At 36.3% G+C, this 18,540-nt stretch overlaps 1 protein-coding gene across 1 annotated transcript in view; it reads left to right on the top strand.

Annotated features, from left to right (window-relative positions):
• Positions 1–18,540, top strand: part of LOC108271557 (copine-9) — a 123,628-nt gene that overhangs the window by 44,740 nt on the left and 60,348 nt on the right. The window contains exons 5-6 of the mRNA XM_053683683.1: positions 6,534–6,573; positions 8,876–8,952. Coding sequence (XP_053539658.1) covers positions 6,534–6,573; positions 8,876–8,952 — 117 coding nt within the window. The remainder of the gene's footprint in view (positions 1–6,533; positions 6,574–8,875; positions 8,953–18,540) is intronic.

Consider the following 18,540-nt stretch of genomic DNA (forward strand, 5'->3'; position numbering starts at 1 on the left):
TTCACATCTTTGTTGCTGAATGTCATTAACACCATGTAGCTCTGTGTTTGTTTTAAATGCATGACCCTGTGTCCAGCCAGTTTACTACCATCTCTCTCTCACACACACACACACACACACACACACACACACACACACACACACACACACACACACACTCGCTACAGATTTAGTCCACCCCTTTGCTATTATAACCTCCACATATAACCTCCACTCTTCTGGGAAGGCTTTTCACTAGATTTTGGAGTGGGATTTTAGTTGGTCAGAGTCAGCATTTCAGTTCATCCCAAATGTTCACTGGGGTTGAGGTCAGGACTCTGTGTAGGCCACTTGAGTTCTTCCACACAAACCTTGGCAAACCATGCCTTCATGGACCTTGCGTTGTACACAGTGGGTTAGTCATTCTGGAACAAGTTTGGGCCCTGAATTGAAATTGTAATGCTATATAATATAAATACATTCTGTACAATTGTATGTTCTATTGTTCTCTGCAAATGTGTGGCAACAGCTTGGGGAAGAAACACATTTGGGTGTGATGGTCAGATGTGCACATACTTTTGACCATATTGTGTACAGTTCCTTCCAAAAGTACTGGAACGGCAAGGCCAGTTATTTGTATTCGCTATACCCTGAAGACATTTAGGTTTGAGATCAAAAGCATGAATATGAGACAATAGCTTAGCATTGGGCATAGCCAAAAAAAAGCACTGGGAATTGGACATAGCCTATAAAAGAAGATAGAATGTCCTGAAACTACTGGTGTACTAATAACCAGAAATCAAACAGGTTGATCAACAACAGCTGATGACAGAAATATTGTGAGAGTTGTGATGAAAAAAAACTAAGCAAAAACAACAGTGACATCACCAACAACCACCAGAGAGCAGGGGTGAAGGTATCACAATCCACCCTTCAAAGAAGACTTTGAGAGCAGAAATATAGAGGCCATACCACAAGATGCAAAAGACTCATCAGCAGGAAGAATCGGAAAGCCAGATTGGAATTCACAAAGAAATACGGAGATGAGCCACAAAGGTTCTGGAACTAAGACTAACCTCTACCAAAGTAATGGAAAGGCCAAAGTGTGGCGAAAAAAGGATCTGCCCATGGTCCAAAACATACAACTCATCTGTGAAACATGGTGGAGGTAGTGCCATGGCTTGGGCTTGCATGGCTGCTTCTGGAACAAGCTCACTAATCTTTATAGATGATGTAACTCATGGTGGTAGCATCAGAATGAATTCAGAGAAAATGTGAAGAAGAAAAAAAGTATTCCCCATGGAAATTCCTGGCTTTTTGGACATTTATGGACAAGCAAACATTTTGTCATCTTTGAAACAGTGCCTATTACTACAGTTGATATACTTAAATAAAACCACAAGGAAAATTAACTTTTTCAATCATTTGTTCAACAGAATTATCAATAGATGTGATATTCTTCTGTGGAAAAAATAAGTATACCCTTGGTCTCAAAAGCTAGTATTGCCCCCTTTAGCAGAAATACCTTCTTGTACATGTTTTGCATAATTGTCCACCAGGCTTTCTGGAATTTTTGATCACTCTTCCATGCAAGATTCTTTCAGTTGCAATATGTTTGAGAGTTTTCTTGAATGTACTGCCTGTTTCAAATCCCCCCACAACATTTCAATGAGATTCAAATCCAGGCTTTGACTTGGCCATACCATAACCCTCCATTTCTTCTTTTTGCCCCGTTCCTTGATGGATTCGGTTGGTGTGCTTAGGGATCATAATCCTGTTGAAAGGTCCACTTTCAGTTCAACTTTAACTTTTGTACAGATGGCCTCACATTATCTTCAAGCACTCTTTGATATGTTGCAGAATTCATAGTTGAATCAGTGAATGCAAGTTTTCCAGTCCCTGAGGCAGCGAAGCAACCCCAAAGCATATCATTTCCACCACCGTGTTTTACAGTTGGTATGAGGTTTTTCTCCTGAAAAGCTGTTTTTGGTCAGTGTCAAACATGTCTGCTGTTACTGTGGCCAAAACTCTACCTTTGATTCGTCTGTCCAGAGCACATTATTCCAAACGCCTGGTCTTTGCCTTTACGCTCATTGGCAAAATCTAGTTTTGCAAAGGCTTTTCCTGGCACACCTCCCATGCAGGTCAAATTTGTGTAATCTCTTTCTGATTGTAGAAGCATGCACTTTGACACCAACAGTTGCAAGACTTACTAGCAGATCCTGTGATGAAATTTTGGGGTTCTTGGAGACTTCTTTTTGCATCAGATGATCTGCTCTTCAGCTTAATTTGCTGGGACAGCCAGTCCTGGACAAATTGGCAGTAAATTGAAATCTTTGCCCCTTGTAGATGATTTTCCTTACAATGGAATGATCTTTTTAAATTCCTTGCCAGACTCATAGGCATTCAAAACCTTTTTTCTGAAGGCTTTATAGAACTCTTTAGATTTTGGCATGATGATACCACACACGTCAATAGTAAAGGGAACTCCAGTCACTAGATAGGAGAGGGGTATGAATAAGACGGGTTCCACCTGCACTCCCTAAGCAGGTTCAAATCTGGCAGCCATCTTCAACACCTGATTCTAATTTTATGGATTTGAGGGTGTGATAAATGTAGGGGTATACTTACTTTTTCCATGTGACTGATCAGGTTTTTTGTTCATTAAATTTGTGAAAATTGCTACAAAATGTCAATTTTATGTGTCATTTGATAGAGTGCATCAACTTTCTTAATAGGAACTGTTTTAAAGAGGATCAAATGTTGGCTTGTCCAAATATGTCAAAACAGGCAACAATTTCCATGGAGTGTATTTTTCATATGACTGTATATCAATGCACATGTTTAAGTGTCCCCTTCATACAGGCTGCAAATGTTCAAAGTATAGGTATACAGTATACATGAATTATTGAACACTGTAGGTCTAGGCTACTGAGACCAAACAGAAAATGAGAAATTTGACAGATTTAGGTCCACCCTGAACACAGGAGCAGCAATTACAGTGTTCATATTTGATTCAACACATTTATGATGCGCGCACACACACACACACACACACACACACACACACATACACACACACACACACATATCATCAACCCCTTTTCTTCCCAATTTCGTATTTTGACAATTTCCACCGACCTACCACCTCTCACCTCTCATATGACAGCTACCAACCGGCGAGTGTGAGGGCTAACATGTGCTTTCTCTGAGACACATCAAGCCAGCCAACCGCATCTTTTTGAGCTGCTGCTCATGCTGCGTCACAAGGCAGTGTAACATACTCAGGAAATTTTTATTTGCCTTCTTCCACACAGAGCTCACAGACACCTGTGATTGCTCTAGTGTCACTGTGACTAATGGAGGAGAGAGAGTATGCCATCCCTCCGATCCAAAGGGAATGGCCAATTTTGCACACTTGGACTCCCGGCCATGGATGGCTATTGCATCATTGGGATGACTGTAGAATTGTTAGTATTTCTGTTGCACTATTCAGGGACCCCCTCTTGGCTTATTTATTTATTTGAAGTAAAAGCTGCAGTTTTTGTAAAAAAAAAAAAATTTAAAAAAAAAAGAAAATCGTAGTCAAAACACACACATACCCGAAACATACCATTTAAATTTCCAATCTAAGAGCCTGGCGATATTTTGCTATAGGAAAAGTGTGTGTGTGTGTGTGTGTGTGTGTGTGTGTGTGTGTGTGTGTGTGTGTGCGCATGTGTATGTGTATACAGTTTTATTAGCGGTTCAACCTCATGTCTATGTTTAGTTGTACTTAAAACCAGTCAATTTTAACATAGAAAATCTAACATGCCAGTTCATATTGGTAGACATAGATGAAAAAAGTATTGCCTGGTGGAACAGAACACAACTGGTGAAAAGATGAGATATTATTCCATGGCCTTTACTGAGGTTATTCTTAGCAACCTGTAAGCATGAACAGACACATTAGAGGTATGCCATTACCAGACACTTGAGTTCTATTTAGATGCATAGCTTGCGTGCTGAGATTTGCATAGATTAGTGTGTGCTCCTACAGAGAAGACATGGTAAATAAACAAAAATGGGCATGAAATGTATTCAGAATAACCTAACAAGGTGAAGGAAAAATAAGCTAATTTAATAATAATAATAATAATAATAATAATAATAATAATATAATTCCTGCATTTCTCTGGTGTGTGTTTTCAGCTAATGTTAATTATGTGTTTTCACATAATGATAATTAAGATTTATGTGTGTTTTCAGCTGTTATGTTAATTACTCTATGTGCTGTTAAGAATTATTTTCAATCCCCCCCTCTGCCCTGTGTACGCGGAGCTTGTATGTTCTCCCCGTGCTTTGGGGGTTTCCTCTGTGTACTCTGGTTTCCTCCCCCAGTCCAAAGACGTGTTGAAGGCTGATTGGAATCCACAACTCTGTGTAGGATAAACAGTACACAAACGGTGTTAGCAATAGCTGCAGTTGAAGTGTGCTTAAAGATCATGTGTGCATTTTATTCCTTGGTGGTCTTGTATGCAGTATCTCTGTAGCATAATCTTGCTTTTAACTTGCCTTGCCATTTCCGTATAATAGAATAATACAGTCCAATAGCTAATTTTCTGACTTGCAGGATACTGTAGATGCTGCACATCATAATTCTCGTTGAAATAGTTTGCTATAGTAAACAGTGACCAGTTATGGTTGACACTATAGTCCACAATGGAGTGTTAGTGATTAGTAGATACATTATATTATCCATCATAATAAATCAAGAGGCGTTTAATTAACAAAGACACATATTATTATCCATATGACAGTTCACACTTTCCCTCATGTAAAATAACTGTTTCAAACATTTTAAATTATTTCTCAGTTGAACTACCATTTATAATGAACACTCATCCCCATTGATCTCTCTCTCAACTGGATTTATTCTCCTCAATTTCTTCCAAAGGTCATATCAAAACAATATTTCAGTCTTCCAATCAGGCTTGTGGAGATTAGGAGCTATCCAGCAGTGTAGCTTCAATAACAGGTCAGAGAGGAAGTGAGTCAGTCACATATTTTAAAAATATGAAGCACTGAATCCATGCTGAGAGGACACCAGGTCCAATAATGGCCACTGCACTGACAAAGAGATGAGAGACATTTTGAAAAATGGTTTTCTTATCATTTTGAGTAAAGAAATTGTTTGAAGAACCATTACTATTTCCATAAATAAAGTTAAAAAAAAGATGCTCAATTGCAAACGTAGCTGTAATGTAATATTATCTCACGCCTTTGTAGCTGTGCATTAAATTGGAATGGAGAAACACTATTTGACACATGCTGTAACTTATTTAAAGTGATTATTCTCCCGTGTGCAACAGGACATTATAATGGAAGCATTTTGTCAAAGTTGCATTGCTTATCTCTGCTATTTTCTTTCATTGTATGCAAATGTGCACCACTACACATCTTGGAGTGATTTTTGCATTCCTGTGCAATAAAATCTCATTTCAGCAGCGCTTGTGGGCCTGCACACTGTGCCATAATTTCATTTTGATACAGGCACACATCAGGAGAGCTCTCATTGACTGAATGGAAGTGTTGTTAAGGTGAAGATTGAAAAAAGGAAGGAGGTAGAGAAACGGAGTAAAAGGAATGAGAAGGAAATAAAGGAGCGGGTGAAAATAGACCGTGTAGTTGGCATGGTATCACAGGGATGACACTTTAGTTAGAGTTCAGGGTCTTGAACTCGAAGGGAAAAAGTCAAAAGAACTGTTGAATATTCATGCTTCCTTTTCGTACCACTGAATGAACAATGAACCTCCACTTGCACATTGAAAATGCCAGCCCAGTCCATTACAATCCCTGTAGATTTCAGGAAGTACTGTATCAGTGATGTGGCATACCTCTTAGCCATCCATCATGGTCCTTGGGGATCTGGAGCTGTCACACTACTCATTGCATCTCAGCCTAGTGGAACTTTCACATGTCCATCAACACAGCCAGACCACAGAGACAGAAACACAGACAGAAAGAGATGGCTAATTAAAATGCAGGAAAACATCTCTGTCCAAGGAATAGCTTCTCTTTCCCAAAACGGATTTGGGGTCCACATGTATGTGTTTATGCTTACTTAATCAGAACAGATCAGAGTAAAAGATAATAGCAATTAAAAGTAAATACTGACTAAGAACAGAAAGGAAGGATGATTCACTCTTTCTAACATGATTAAAGATAATCTGAAAGTCTCATTTATGTCAGATTATAAAGGTTCCCTCAGATAGCATTTGGCCTGGAGGAAAATGAAGTATTTTCAAAGAAAAGCAATTCAGTCTGTGAACACATCTCCCTGCGCATGGCACACATCCCAGTTGGTCATTTTATTCTACCGCTGTAATTACTGCTGACGAAATATATTCAAAATTAAACCATATTATTGCCCTTTTTAGAAGGAAGTTTATCAGTGTTATATATATGTAACATTACATTTCTGTGTTCATGTTGACACCTTTTTTTCAGCATTATTTTTGACTGTGTTCTTCCTTCATTTAATTTTTTTTATTTTATTTTATCTTATGCTCCAGGTACAATGTGGACACAAGAAGTTCAAACATCTCAAAGCATGTAAGCTCACTTCTTCTTGCTTTGCTATTTAGGTTTGGATCAATATCTGTCTATTTTGAGTTTAGTAAAACAACAAGGTGTGAACATTGTTCTGTCTGACAGCTGACCTGCTTGTGATTTATTTTTCTGTCCCAGATATTTATTTGACAACCTTCTCTCTTTTCATCTTTTTTTTGCCTTTCGTGGATGAGCAGAAAGTGAGTAGTCCTACAAAAACAGCTACATTGGTGTGTGAGCTTAATCAAAGCAAGAGTACAGAAATAACATGACACTCCTGGGATTTCCATTTCTGAACAGAGTTAATTAGCCTAAGAAATTCATTAAAGCTCTCATCTGAAATGCTGAAAATTCAGCCAAGTAAATATGAACACGGCTGAAATTATTAGTGTGTAGGGCATAAGTGGTGAAAGCTGTGTTAAAATAAGGTTCATGGTCTAATGTAGCTAATCTTGCTACATGAGAGCAGAAACTCCTGTGCTAAATTAACTTTAAAGTGTTTATTTGTGTATGGGTGCGTTTCTATAAACACTATAGGTGTTAATATAAGACTGTTTTTTATGTTTACACAGTTCTCCATTAATGCTTACTGCAATGTGTATGTCCATGAGATGAAACTGCATATATAACATGAGATGTGATTGCATTGATGAGATGAGATTGCAAATAACAGATGTCCCACTGCACGCATGATACTCTGTACATACAGTTGCATGCTTACTGTCTTCCTCCTCTGCACTTTAATTAGTATTGTAACAGTCTCAAGATAGAGGATCTATTAGAGTAGTAATATTACATGCCTGGAAAGTTATGTTTTAATCTTAAACATGATAATATTAAGTAAGGTGTAAAGCACAGCAGGCCATGTTGTTATAGCAAAATAATCAACAACGGGGTGGTGTGATGTGTCTCGACATGATTGCCGTTAATATTACCACCCTAAAGTTGATTATTTTCCAATGAGAGCACATTGCAGAAGTGTTTTAATCCTCTTACACCAACAATTATTATGTTTAATAATGATCATGCTTTTTCAACTGTTTATAATTATGGAGACATCACTTTTAACAGCTATAAACAATTGTTCTCTCATTTTTATATCTTGAAGTTAATAATACAAAAACCTTGTTATGTTACAGAGAGACTAGAAAGCTCAAAGTTCTCTTGCTTGAAGATTTTCCTGTGGTAGAAAACTTAATGTCTGTTATAAAACGTGGACACTCCAGACTCTTTCCATAAATGTTAAATGTACATCTCCCTGCAAATGAGTTTCTACTATAGAAATGATAACGTATTAGTTTATTGATAAACTGTGAACTACAGCTGCCACTATTATCAGAGTCGTGCTGTTATAGAAAATTAATCTAAATCTTCTGGCCAATCAGATTTGAGAATTAAGAGCGATCTGGTATTAAGATGTTTCACTTACCTTACAGAATATTCAAAATGATATGGATGACTGAAAATCTTTACAGACATGCACTGGAGGAAAGCATATAGAAGTTTGAATGCAATACATCTAGAAACTGACTGCATGCACTGTTGGGAGAATGGTACATTATTTGAATGGGTGAAATACAGTGTATATACAGATTATCCTGATAAAATTCTGTATATTCTACATTGCCATCATTTCCCTTTTTAGCCTTTTCCCTGTTTTGCTTCTTCATATACAGTACTGTGCAAAAGTCTTAGGCACCCTAATGTTTTTAAATACAAATGTAGTTATTTTATTAGAATTTTGTTAGAATTTTGTTATATATTATGTTTATTGTATGACTTCTGCATTACTGAGTCAGTAAAAAAAACATTTTAATAAACATTTTCAACAAAAAATTAAATGTTACAGAAAATTCTGTATGTCAGTGAAGAAAGTAGCATATTACATAATTCACCACTTTTCAGACATAAAACATAATGAAGACTCTCGAGGATCATCTGCAAAAACAGAAGCTAGTGTGACAGTCAGTGTCTCTAGAAGTACTATGGTAGATTTTCTCTACGATACTCAGACAAACTTAACAGCAAATTTCCTTTAAAAAAATAAATAAACTACACAAAGTGACAGTAATGATGCATTTTCAAAAAGCAAAGGGTTGTCACACCAAATATTGCCTTTGTTTAGTTTATTACTATTACTGTTTACTGCTCTGGAGGTATTTTTTTATGTAGAAATGTTTCATTTTCATTATTTTTGATGGCATCTTTGCTGTACAGAATATCTTTCCATGTGCCTAAGACTTTTGCACAGTACTGTATGCTCGATTGCTAAAAGTGCCCAGTTAATATGTCCCTCTGGTTCTAGGATTTCCTGGGCCAGACATTTTGCACACTTGGAGAGATTATTGGCTCCACAGGCAGTCGCATGGAGAGAACACTATCGTGAGTCCAGTCTTTTTGATTCATTATATTCAATAACGCTGAATTAGTAAGACACATCCTTAAAATTAAACACAGTATGGCCATAATTTGGTCATTGTGGATCAGTTGTTATTCAGTGAGTCAGTTCTTACATTTGTTTTAAAAACTTGACACTTTAATGTCTCATAACAGTTATGCTGCTTTTCCTAACTGTTCCTAAAAGATTCCTCTAATCCTAGGCCAAAATCTGTAGTCTTTGATTGCTAGCTTGACATATTCCGAGACAGCCGATTAATGGCCATTGCGATCAAATTTGTCCTCCGATTAATTTCTGGCAGTGTCAGAAAATTTGAGGCACAGTCCTGTAGTGTGGCTTCTCCTACTCCGTACGAGTCTTGCGTGCGTCAATTTTTCACGTCTTGACTGTCGTACAATCTGACATTAATGATAACTGAGATCCTACAGTGTGACATGGCTTACAGCAGGGATCATGTTCGTACAGTCTTGACAAGCAACAGTCCCAAAGGACTGTTAAAAATCGCACAGTGTGCACCCTTAAGTCTACACAAACCTACAACTTCTAGTATATTTGAGTCCTTTAGGTATGCTTTCACATTTGAAATACTATGGTATTTAAACATGTCCATAATATTTTTGTGTTTCATAATATGTAAAATGTTATAGCCATAGCTGGTGAGATATTTCTCTTTCATGAAACTAGCTTTCTTGCAAAATGCTTCAATTATTTTTACTGGTTAAAGGTTTCAAAATGCCTGCGTCTCTCATCCAGTATGTCGGACCCATGTCTTCCGGATTTGTTTAGGTTGTGGTTTTACATAAGCTTTATGAAGTGGATATGCTGGCCCTCTTGGAGATTTTTTTAATGATGTCATAAACAGAGTAATTGTTCATAGTGCGTGCTTGATGAAAGTTCATAATATTACTGTTTATCTAAATGCAGACATTCAGGCATGTTGCTGGGAAAGGGCCTTCCACTTTGTGCACTATATCTGAGCCTGTTACATTAGTGAAATCTCCCATGAAACTGTGGTTCTCTCCAGCTATTTTCTCTCCCATTTTCCTATGTCTTTAATGTTAGTCAGCACAGATGACATGTTCCTCCTTAAAAAAAGAAAATTGATAGAGGTTCACTGTCTGTGAAATAACTTAAAGTGAAATATCTTAAAATGTTAAAACTGCAATTTATTTCTCTTCACGTTTTCTTTAATGGTGGTGATGCCAGTGTTAATGGAAAATCAACAGTTACTCTCTAATATAAATCTGTTGGTGACATTGTAATTGTTGCCATTTTAAGACCGTACTGCCTGTGTATAATTGAGAAGAATATTTGGAACTCAGGTTACTGGATCAGATCCCAAAGAGATCAACTTGTTGTCCTTTAGCTGTAGGTCACCACACCAGAGACCAAACACTGTTGACTCTTCTCTGTACTCTGTGCAGTTAATAAGCAGTTTCCTCATTAAACATATTGCAGTTGGAATGAATTAATATTCATTCAGAGGGATTTCATTTAGTAGTGAACTTTTCAGAGTATTTAGCAACAATGCTTGGGTATTAATAGGGTTTTTTTTGCAATCAGTATTGAAACAAGTTTTTTGTCACGTCTCAAGGAGGGAACTCTGGACTTCATTTCCCAGCAGCCACTGCACCAAACTCATTAGTGTCACATGACCACCTGCACCTGATTTACGTTTCGGTTAATGAGCACTCTAGTATATATGCCACTGTTTGCAGTGCTTTCCTTGTCTCACGTTATCGTCTATCTATGCTTTTGTTCATGGTGCCATGTTTAGGTTTTGCCACGGTATTTTGCCTTGTGTGTTTGTTAAATGTTTGAAGATCTGTGTTTGCTTCTGAATTCAACTTTGTAACTTGACTTTTTGTATTGTAAATTTAATATTTTAATATTACATATTTAATATTTTGTTTAATATTTATCAATAATTGATTAAGTTCAATTATTAAGTTCATTGTTTAAGTATTGATTAAGTTCAATTAAATACTTTATGGAGTACCTACACTACTCCTCAAATCTAAAATGAGCAAAATAATCGCACTCATTATTTTGACTGTGTATCTGTTGTGTATCATATTATCATCATCTCACTGTTCTCGCATGCATGGGTTGAAAACCTTTTTCGTTATTGATTGTATTTTTCACTCTTGCTTATATCTCTCAGATGAGATGCTAGACTATGAGTCCTTGAAAACAGATAAAAAAGCCATCTATTTTCTACATATATGGATGTGACAGCTGATAACCAACAATGCTTGGTGACTCAGAGCTAGTCAGTTGCAGTGAACCAGCTCTCCAACTGCAGCAATGCCGGGGAGCTTATATAATAAAATGACAAAGAGACAGCTCTGTTTTTATTGTAGTCAACTTAAGATAGTGACTGTTCATTGCCATTTCATAAGGCTCTGAAATGTTTGTGTGTGTCTTGATAACAGAAAATGTGCAAGCTGATTTACAAACAGTGTCTAGAGAGGATTTCTGACTTAATGAATATACACTTCTACCTAATAGTACAAAACACAGGATGAAATCAATGCAAACAGATTAATTACATTTAAATTACATTTATGGCATTTTGGCAGATGCCCTTATCCAGAGTGATTGAGGGTTTAAGGGCCTTGATCAAGGGCCTTGGTCAAGGGCCCAGCAGTGGCAGCTTGGCAGTGCTGGGGTTTGAACTCACGGCTTGTCTTAACTACTGAGCTACCACTGCTAATTTATCTACTTATTAATTTATTAAATTACCATACTGTGATTTACTAAGCCTGAAAATCCATTCAGTAATGGAATTGTATGCACAAAATTAATAAAACTGAAAAGCAAGTATTACACGTGAAGATGCCAGTTTTTGCCAGGTGAGCATTTACATGATTTTACTAATGGGATGGCTTATCAAGTTCATGCCTCAGTATATCAAAATGATGACATAATATTACCACTAATAATTAGTTTCATATTAGATCTATATATTTCATGCATGTTCGATATCGATGTTTCAAATGCCAAAAGCATTTAAATACAGGCTGTCAAAAGGATTTCCACTAAAGCGCTGTATGAACAAAGCGTATACACTTCTATTTTGGGTTCATATTGTATTTTGATCAATATTTCAACACATCTCACAGCCTTTAATTGCCATTATAGTGAACTTGAAATTATGCGTGTGTGACATGTTTTACTTCCAGCCGGGGACCAAATGCAAAAAAAAAAAGATTTGCAGCTCTGATGATTAGAGGGATTGTCTCCCTCTGTCTCTCTCTCTCTCTCTCCCCACCTCTACTTCTCTTACATGCACTCAAAAATACGTGAAATACTCCAATGACGTGATGGGCATGTTTCTATGGTAACTAAGAATGTCTCCATCTCTGGTGTAGTTTAAGTTGAGTGAATTCTTTCATCATCCTTTTTTACAAATTCTCTTATTTTTTCCTGTTACAATATCTTTTCTTCCCAACAACAGATCAGGTATTATAGCGAAAAGTGCATAGTACATCACTATTAGTGTTGAGCTCTATTTCTATTGTCAGTCAGTCTCACTCTCATACAGAGAGACTGATGTACTGCTTATGCACTCAAGTCTCTGAAGAGTACATGATTATGTACAGTAGAACAAAACATCATCTGTGACTATTTTATGCCTGTTATAAATTCTCATTCTGTTTTTCTCACGCTCTCTGTCTGCCTCTTTGAGTCAAATTTAAATCTGAACTCTCATTAAAAAGGGTTTTATCATTGGCATGATAAATAAAATAAATAAAGTAACATTGGCATGTTTTATTTGTTCAGAATATTGCCAAAACAGCAATAAGGTGACAAAGCAAACATAAAATAAAAACACATACACACACACACACACACACACACACACACACACACACACACACACACACACACACACACATCATTTATCATTCACAAATTATAACAAATAGCAGATTGCAGAACATTATTCAACTCCTGAACTCCTACAGTTCCTCAACCTCAGATACTCAGAACAGTGACAATCAGCTATGTATTTTCCAAATCAGTGGAACTGTTTTTTTTTTCTACAATAGCTGTTGATTAATATTTGATTCATATTTCAATATTTGATTCAAGAAAGATCAGAAAATTTCACTACAAAATCAGAATCTTCCATGAAGCTGGGACACAGTGCTGCAGCAAGTTTGAGGTTCTTTAAGTAGCATTTCGTTATTATGATATTTAAGGAAGATTTTCTTTTTATTAACGATCAAGAATGTTCATTTAAGAATGACAAAAACATGTGCAATGAACGTACAAGTTCATTTAAAAAAAAATTCATTAAATACACAGCAGAGATATGTTGCCTTGTGCACAGCATGTGGTGTGTGTGGGCTCTATAAATAAAAGCGTATTTCTCTTGTGAATTTTGGGCTAGTTTGTGTAGAAATATGGTAATAAAAGATTTATTTTGATAATGTTTAGATATATGGTTTTAATTTTGGAGCTCAACAACGCAAACAAAAAAAAAAAACAATGAATAATGCACCTCCAGTGTGTGTTTATTCCAGATAATGTCATCATATTATGTTACCTACCTAATATTTACAGTATACACAGACAAATTGTACATATGTATGCATTTAGAACAATTGATTTGAAAAATAAAATCACATTTGATAATTCTTTTGTGTATCTGTGAAATGTATGTCTACAGTATCTCCCTCCACTTGTGACATTTTCAGCAGTTTTTTTTTTCGGTATGGCTGTCAGGAGTATGTATCTTATTTCAGCCATGCTTACTGTATATTGCTTATCATGCCTCCCTATGCAGAACATACCCTTATTTCATTGGCTTTAGATGTATGATTGTGCATGATTGTAGCCATGCTTCTTCATTTACACTGTATTTGGGTGAACTTGAAATGACATACACTATATGGCCAAAGCTTTGTGGACACCTGACCAATCACAACCATATGTTCTTTTTGAGCATCCCATTCCAGATTTAGTCTCCCTTTGCTGTGATAATAACCTCCACTCTTCTGGGAAGGCTTTCCACTAGATTTTGAAGTATGGAGATTGGTGCTCTTCAGCCATTAGTAGGACACAGTCAACATTCCAATGCATTCTGGAAGTCTGTGTAGGCCACTTAAGTTTGTCCACACAACCCTTGGCAAACCATGTTTGAATGGACCCACTTTGTGCACAGGGGGTCTGTTAGTTCTAATGAAGGGAAATTGTAATGTTATGGCATACAAAGACATTCTATACAAGTGTGTGCTTCCAAATTTGTGGCAACAGTTTGGGGAAGAACCACATATGGTTGTGATGTTCAGGTGTCCACATAGTTCTGGCGATATAGTGTATATCGCCAGATACACAGTATTTGTGTATCTGATACACAGTGTATACTGATACACAGTATTTGTGTTCTGAACAGCAGTATAAGGCAGATTAAATTTTACTTATACACTATTACACAGATATATGCACTGCTCAGTATTATGTGATTTATCATATACTATATATCAATGCACATGTTCGTGTCCCCATAATACATGCTGAAAATGTTCAGAATACATCTAGGAATCTCATATGTCCATGCTGTTGAGACCAAACAGAAAATGAGAAATCTAGATTTGACAGAGTTAGGTCCACCCTGACCTCAGCAACAGCAATTACAGTGTTCATGTTGGATTCAACACATTTATGATGCATGCATATGCACACACACACACACTCTGTCCTACACATCATACCCTTTTTCATTATTTAACAGGTAGCAGCCTCTGACCTACATAAAATGAATTTTTTCACTTTAATTTATTTTCATCCCTTCTTCCCGTTTAATTACATCAGCATAAGGAATCTCTCTCTCTCTCCCCCTCCTAGAAGATTAGAAATTCACAATGTTTTGCCTGACAATCCAGCTGCACCTTCTTTAACTGAAACAGTCCAGAAGCAGGAGGTGGAGATGGGAGGATGATTTTGGAGCATCTCTCTGCTTACAGTGTAGCTTTCCTTTCCAAACAGCAAACACTAACCCTGTTAATACTGAACCAAATACTACTGATCTAGTTTGCACCGTTTGTGTTTGTCTTTTTAAAAAAATTCTTTTTCTTTTTTTTTTTTTATCTCAGTCACAGTTGCCCAATCCTAGTCCCGCAGCCCAGCATGGTTTGTTTGTGCCCTAAATGGTGCTCAATGTATTGAGTCTCATAGGCAAGTTCGAAGTAATTCTAAGATGACTGATGAAATATTAAAAAGCCATATGTAGCCATGCTTGATGTGCCTCTCTGGAGTTTGACTGATACTGTAGTAACTGGCACAGTGTCAGATGTTTGATCTTACTCCAAAGTCAGAGAATGAAAGAGAGTGCGAAAGACTTTACACCAGACATGAACACTGTCTAAACATGTTTCATGTTTCCTTTTACAGTGGTCTTTCTTCAATTTTGATTAGACCACTAAATGAACCAGAGCAGTCAGAGTTTCCACTGGGTTTAAATATACTACTATAAACTAATAATCTTTTCTGTCAACTTTTACTGGAATAGTCTGAATTCAGCAGTTTGTTAATGCTGAGACTTAATATACCTTTTCCTTTTCCGATTATGCAGTTCTTTTGGTTTCTCACTGTCTTATTTCAGGATATTCCTGTGCGTTGCCATGGAGAGGAGACTTTAGAGTCTGTGTGTATGTGTGTGTGTTTGTACAGTATGTGATTTCATTTAGATTTGTTTGCATATGTATGTAGGAGCCTTTTTTTTGCTTTTCTGCTTCCTTAGCTGTATGGCTGTATTGTGTTCAGAGGATGCAATACACACCTATAGCAAGACTATGAGAAGAGAGAACAAAGGGATTGCATGATTTCATGCCGGGAAACTTTTTGAGTAGCTTCTGATGACACTGAACTGTGTGTGGCATCCTCTTTTGTATTTTGGACTGTTTGCAACCTAAATGGAATACATGGCAGATTAAACACAGATTTCATACTATATGTACTATAATTATCTCTCTTAACACAAACATACACACTCTCCCCTGTTTAATTTGCTTTGATTGGTTAGCTTTTGCACTCTAAATTACACCTATCTATATACCTATCTATAATCAATTCAAGTAGTTAAATTTAGACCAGAGATAATCGTAGCATAATGCTGAATGAATTAAGTTAAATTACAGCTGCTATTTATAAAGGGATCTGTCTAAGCTGCCACCACAGAGTCTTATTGATGTGTATGAGCCAGAACTGCCAGTGAAATTATATATTTAGAGGTGCCACTGAACCTCGTACACATTTACACATGTACACACACACACACACACACACACTCATGCTGCATCACAAGGCAGTGTAAGACACTCAGAGAAAAGTGATATCTGCCCTCTCCCACATACTGTACATGAGCTCGCAGATGCCCACAATTGGCTAGTGGTGCGGTGATTGATGGGGAGAGAGAGAGATGGGGAAATCAAAGCAATTCAAAGAATAAATTTAAAGAGCCAACTTGTTCTGTATTGATGTATCACTACCTTTTTACATCGTCAGCAAAAACTCCAAGTAGATGACTATGATAAGACAGTTCTTAAATGACTTATTAGCATATATTTTGTCCATGTAGCCTGTTTGGATATATTTTCACAGATAGGTAGTTTTGTAATGGCATAATTATACTGTCAAGCTAGCTGTGTATGAAGATTGCAGTGAAGTGACTGACGTATGCTAAAGTGTGTAAAAGTTCAGTCTCCAACTTCAGTATTTCACCAGAAGTCAGCCATTTAAATACACACAACTCATATAAATACATTGCTTCAGTCATTGTCATACTAAATTGCTAGTTAGACGTGTCCTTAATGCTGAAGGTCAACTAACATTACAACCAGTCTGACAGAAAAAAAGTTTACATGTAACTTATTTTCAGCACCTTCTATACAGTATGTCGAATATCACTGCTCTGGAACAAGCAACATAGACTTTCACTCGAATGCTCTGTATGTCACATTCTGTATCGTATTTTAACCAAGCTATCCTCTACCACTATGCTGTGTAAATAAGATTGATATGTAATAAATAATTTCCCCTTTATTTTAGACATATTGATTGACTTTTTTTTTTCTACAAAACTGTGTTGAACATTAGCGTAGTTATGAAGAGTTTGCAATGCATGGAAGATATGAGAATGGCTGTCATCATTTCAATCCTGTATAGTTACAGGAGTTATTTTGTCTATGCTTAAAAGCCTAATAGAGCTGCTGTTCAAATAAAGTCAACCTGATACAGTCAAGAACAGTTGAATTCTCAACATGGATTTACTTTCACATTTTTGCATATTGAATTTAGTATCTTAAGCTTATCTTTTAGTACTACACTTCATTGTTTGGTACAAAGAAACTGGCAGTCTGGATCTTTTTGTTCACTTTGTCAAATTTTGTCAAAGAAATCCTTTTAATAAAACATCTTACCATTTTTTATACCCAGGTATTTTTCATCAAAGCATACGTAATAGCAAATGCTTTAAAACTTCTACTTGAATTGATTTTCTGTTGGATTACTTAAGCTTTTGCTATTTCTCAGGGAGCCTTTTTAACATTTATTTAAATATGACTGTTCGGAACTTTATACAGCACTGGAGAAGATGATGTCGGATGGTTCATCATGAGTTGTAAAACACTATTAGGCTTTTTTTTTTAAGATCTTTTTTATTATTGTTATACTTTTTTTGATTGTAGTGTGATTACTATGGACAAGAATTTTGACACATACTTTGCTTGAACTAAAAACTTCTCTACCTGAAACTCTGACATAACAGAAATCAAAGGTCAGTTCTTGAAATAACAGTTAATAACCTTGCTGAAATTATTGTCAATAACAAGTAAAATAGAATATATGACCATAACAAATTGGAAATCCCACTAAATATTTGTCTGTGGTATCACATATATGTTACAGACACAGTAGATAGAGATTAGGTAGACAAACACTTTAATGTTCTTTTAAAAAAGAAAGAACCTTGCAGTAATTCTATTCAGGAACTGCTTATGACCCAATGCATACCACCTGTGAAATATAGTAAAATAGCATTGAGCATGTGGGTAGTGTCCTCTTCCTTGTTTCTGTACTGGGCAGGGCACAGTGTTCCACTCTGTTGAAATGCTGTGCAATAAATTAATTTAAATTAATTTAAAAAGACAACAGTGCCCTCTGTAATTATTATATACATATACTGTACATTCCAATATTTTTGATCACTTGAAAAAATAGGTGGGTTCAAACAAAAGGTGCCATATTCCAAGTTGTTTAACACATCTAAATATAAATATGAGGAAATTAAAGCTGAAATTCTGATATATTGTCTCATATTCATCTTTTTATCTCAAACCCAAATGTCTTCATAGTGTAGCAAAAACAATAGAATTGGCCTTGCTGTTCCAGTATTTTAGGAGGGGACTGTATTTATATATTTAATGCATAAATAACAAACAATACCCCAAAGTTGCCTCAAGGTTTAACTTTACTTATACTTTTTCTTTTGTATTAACCTGTTTTGTGTGGTGTGGTATTTTATTTATGTAACAATGAGTGGGTTGTTTAATTCAGGTATGTAA

Source organism: Ictalurus punctatus, chromosome 11 (assembly GCF_001660625.3).
Source record: "Ictalurus punctatus breed USDA103 chromosome 11, Coco_2.0, whole genome shotgun sequence".
In the NCBI taxonomy this organism is placed as follows: Eukaryota; Metazoa; Chordata; class Actinopteri; order Siluriformes; family Ictaluridae; genus Ictalurus; species Ictalurus punctatus.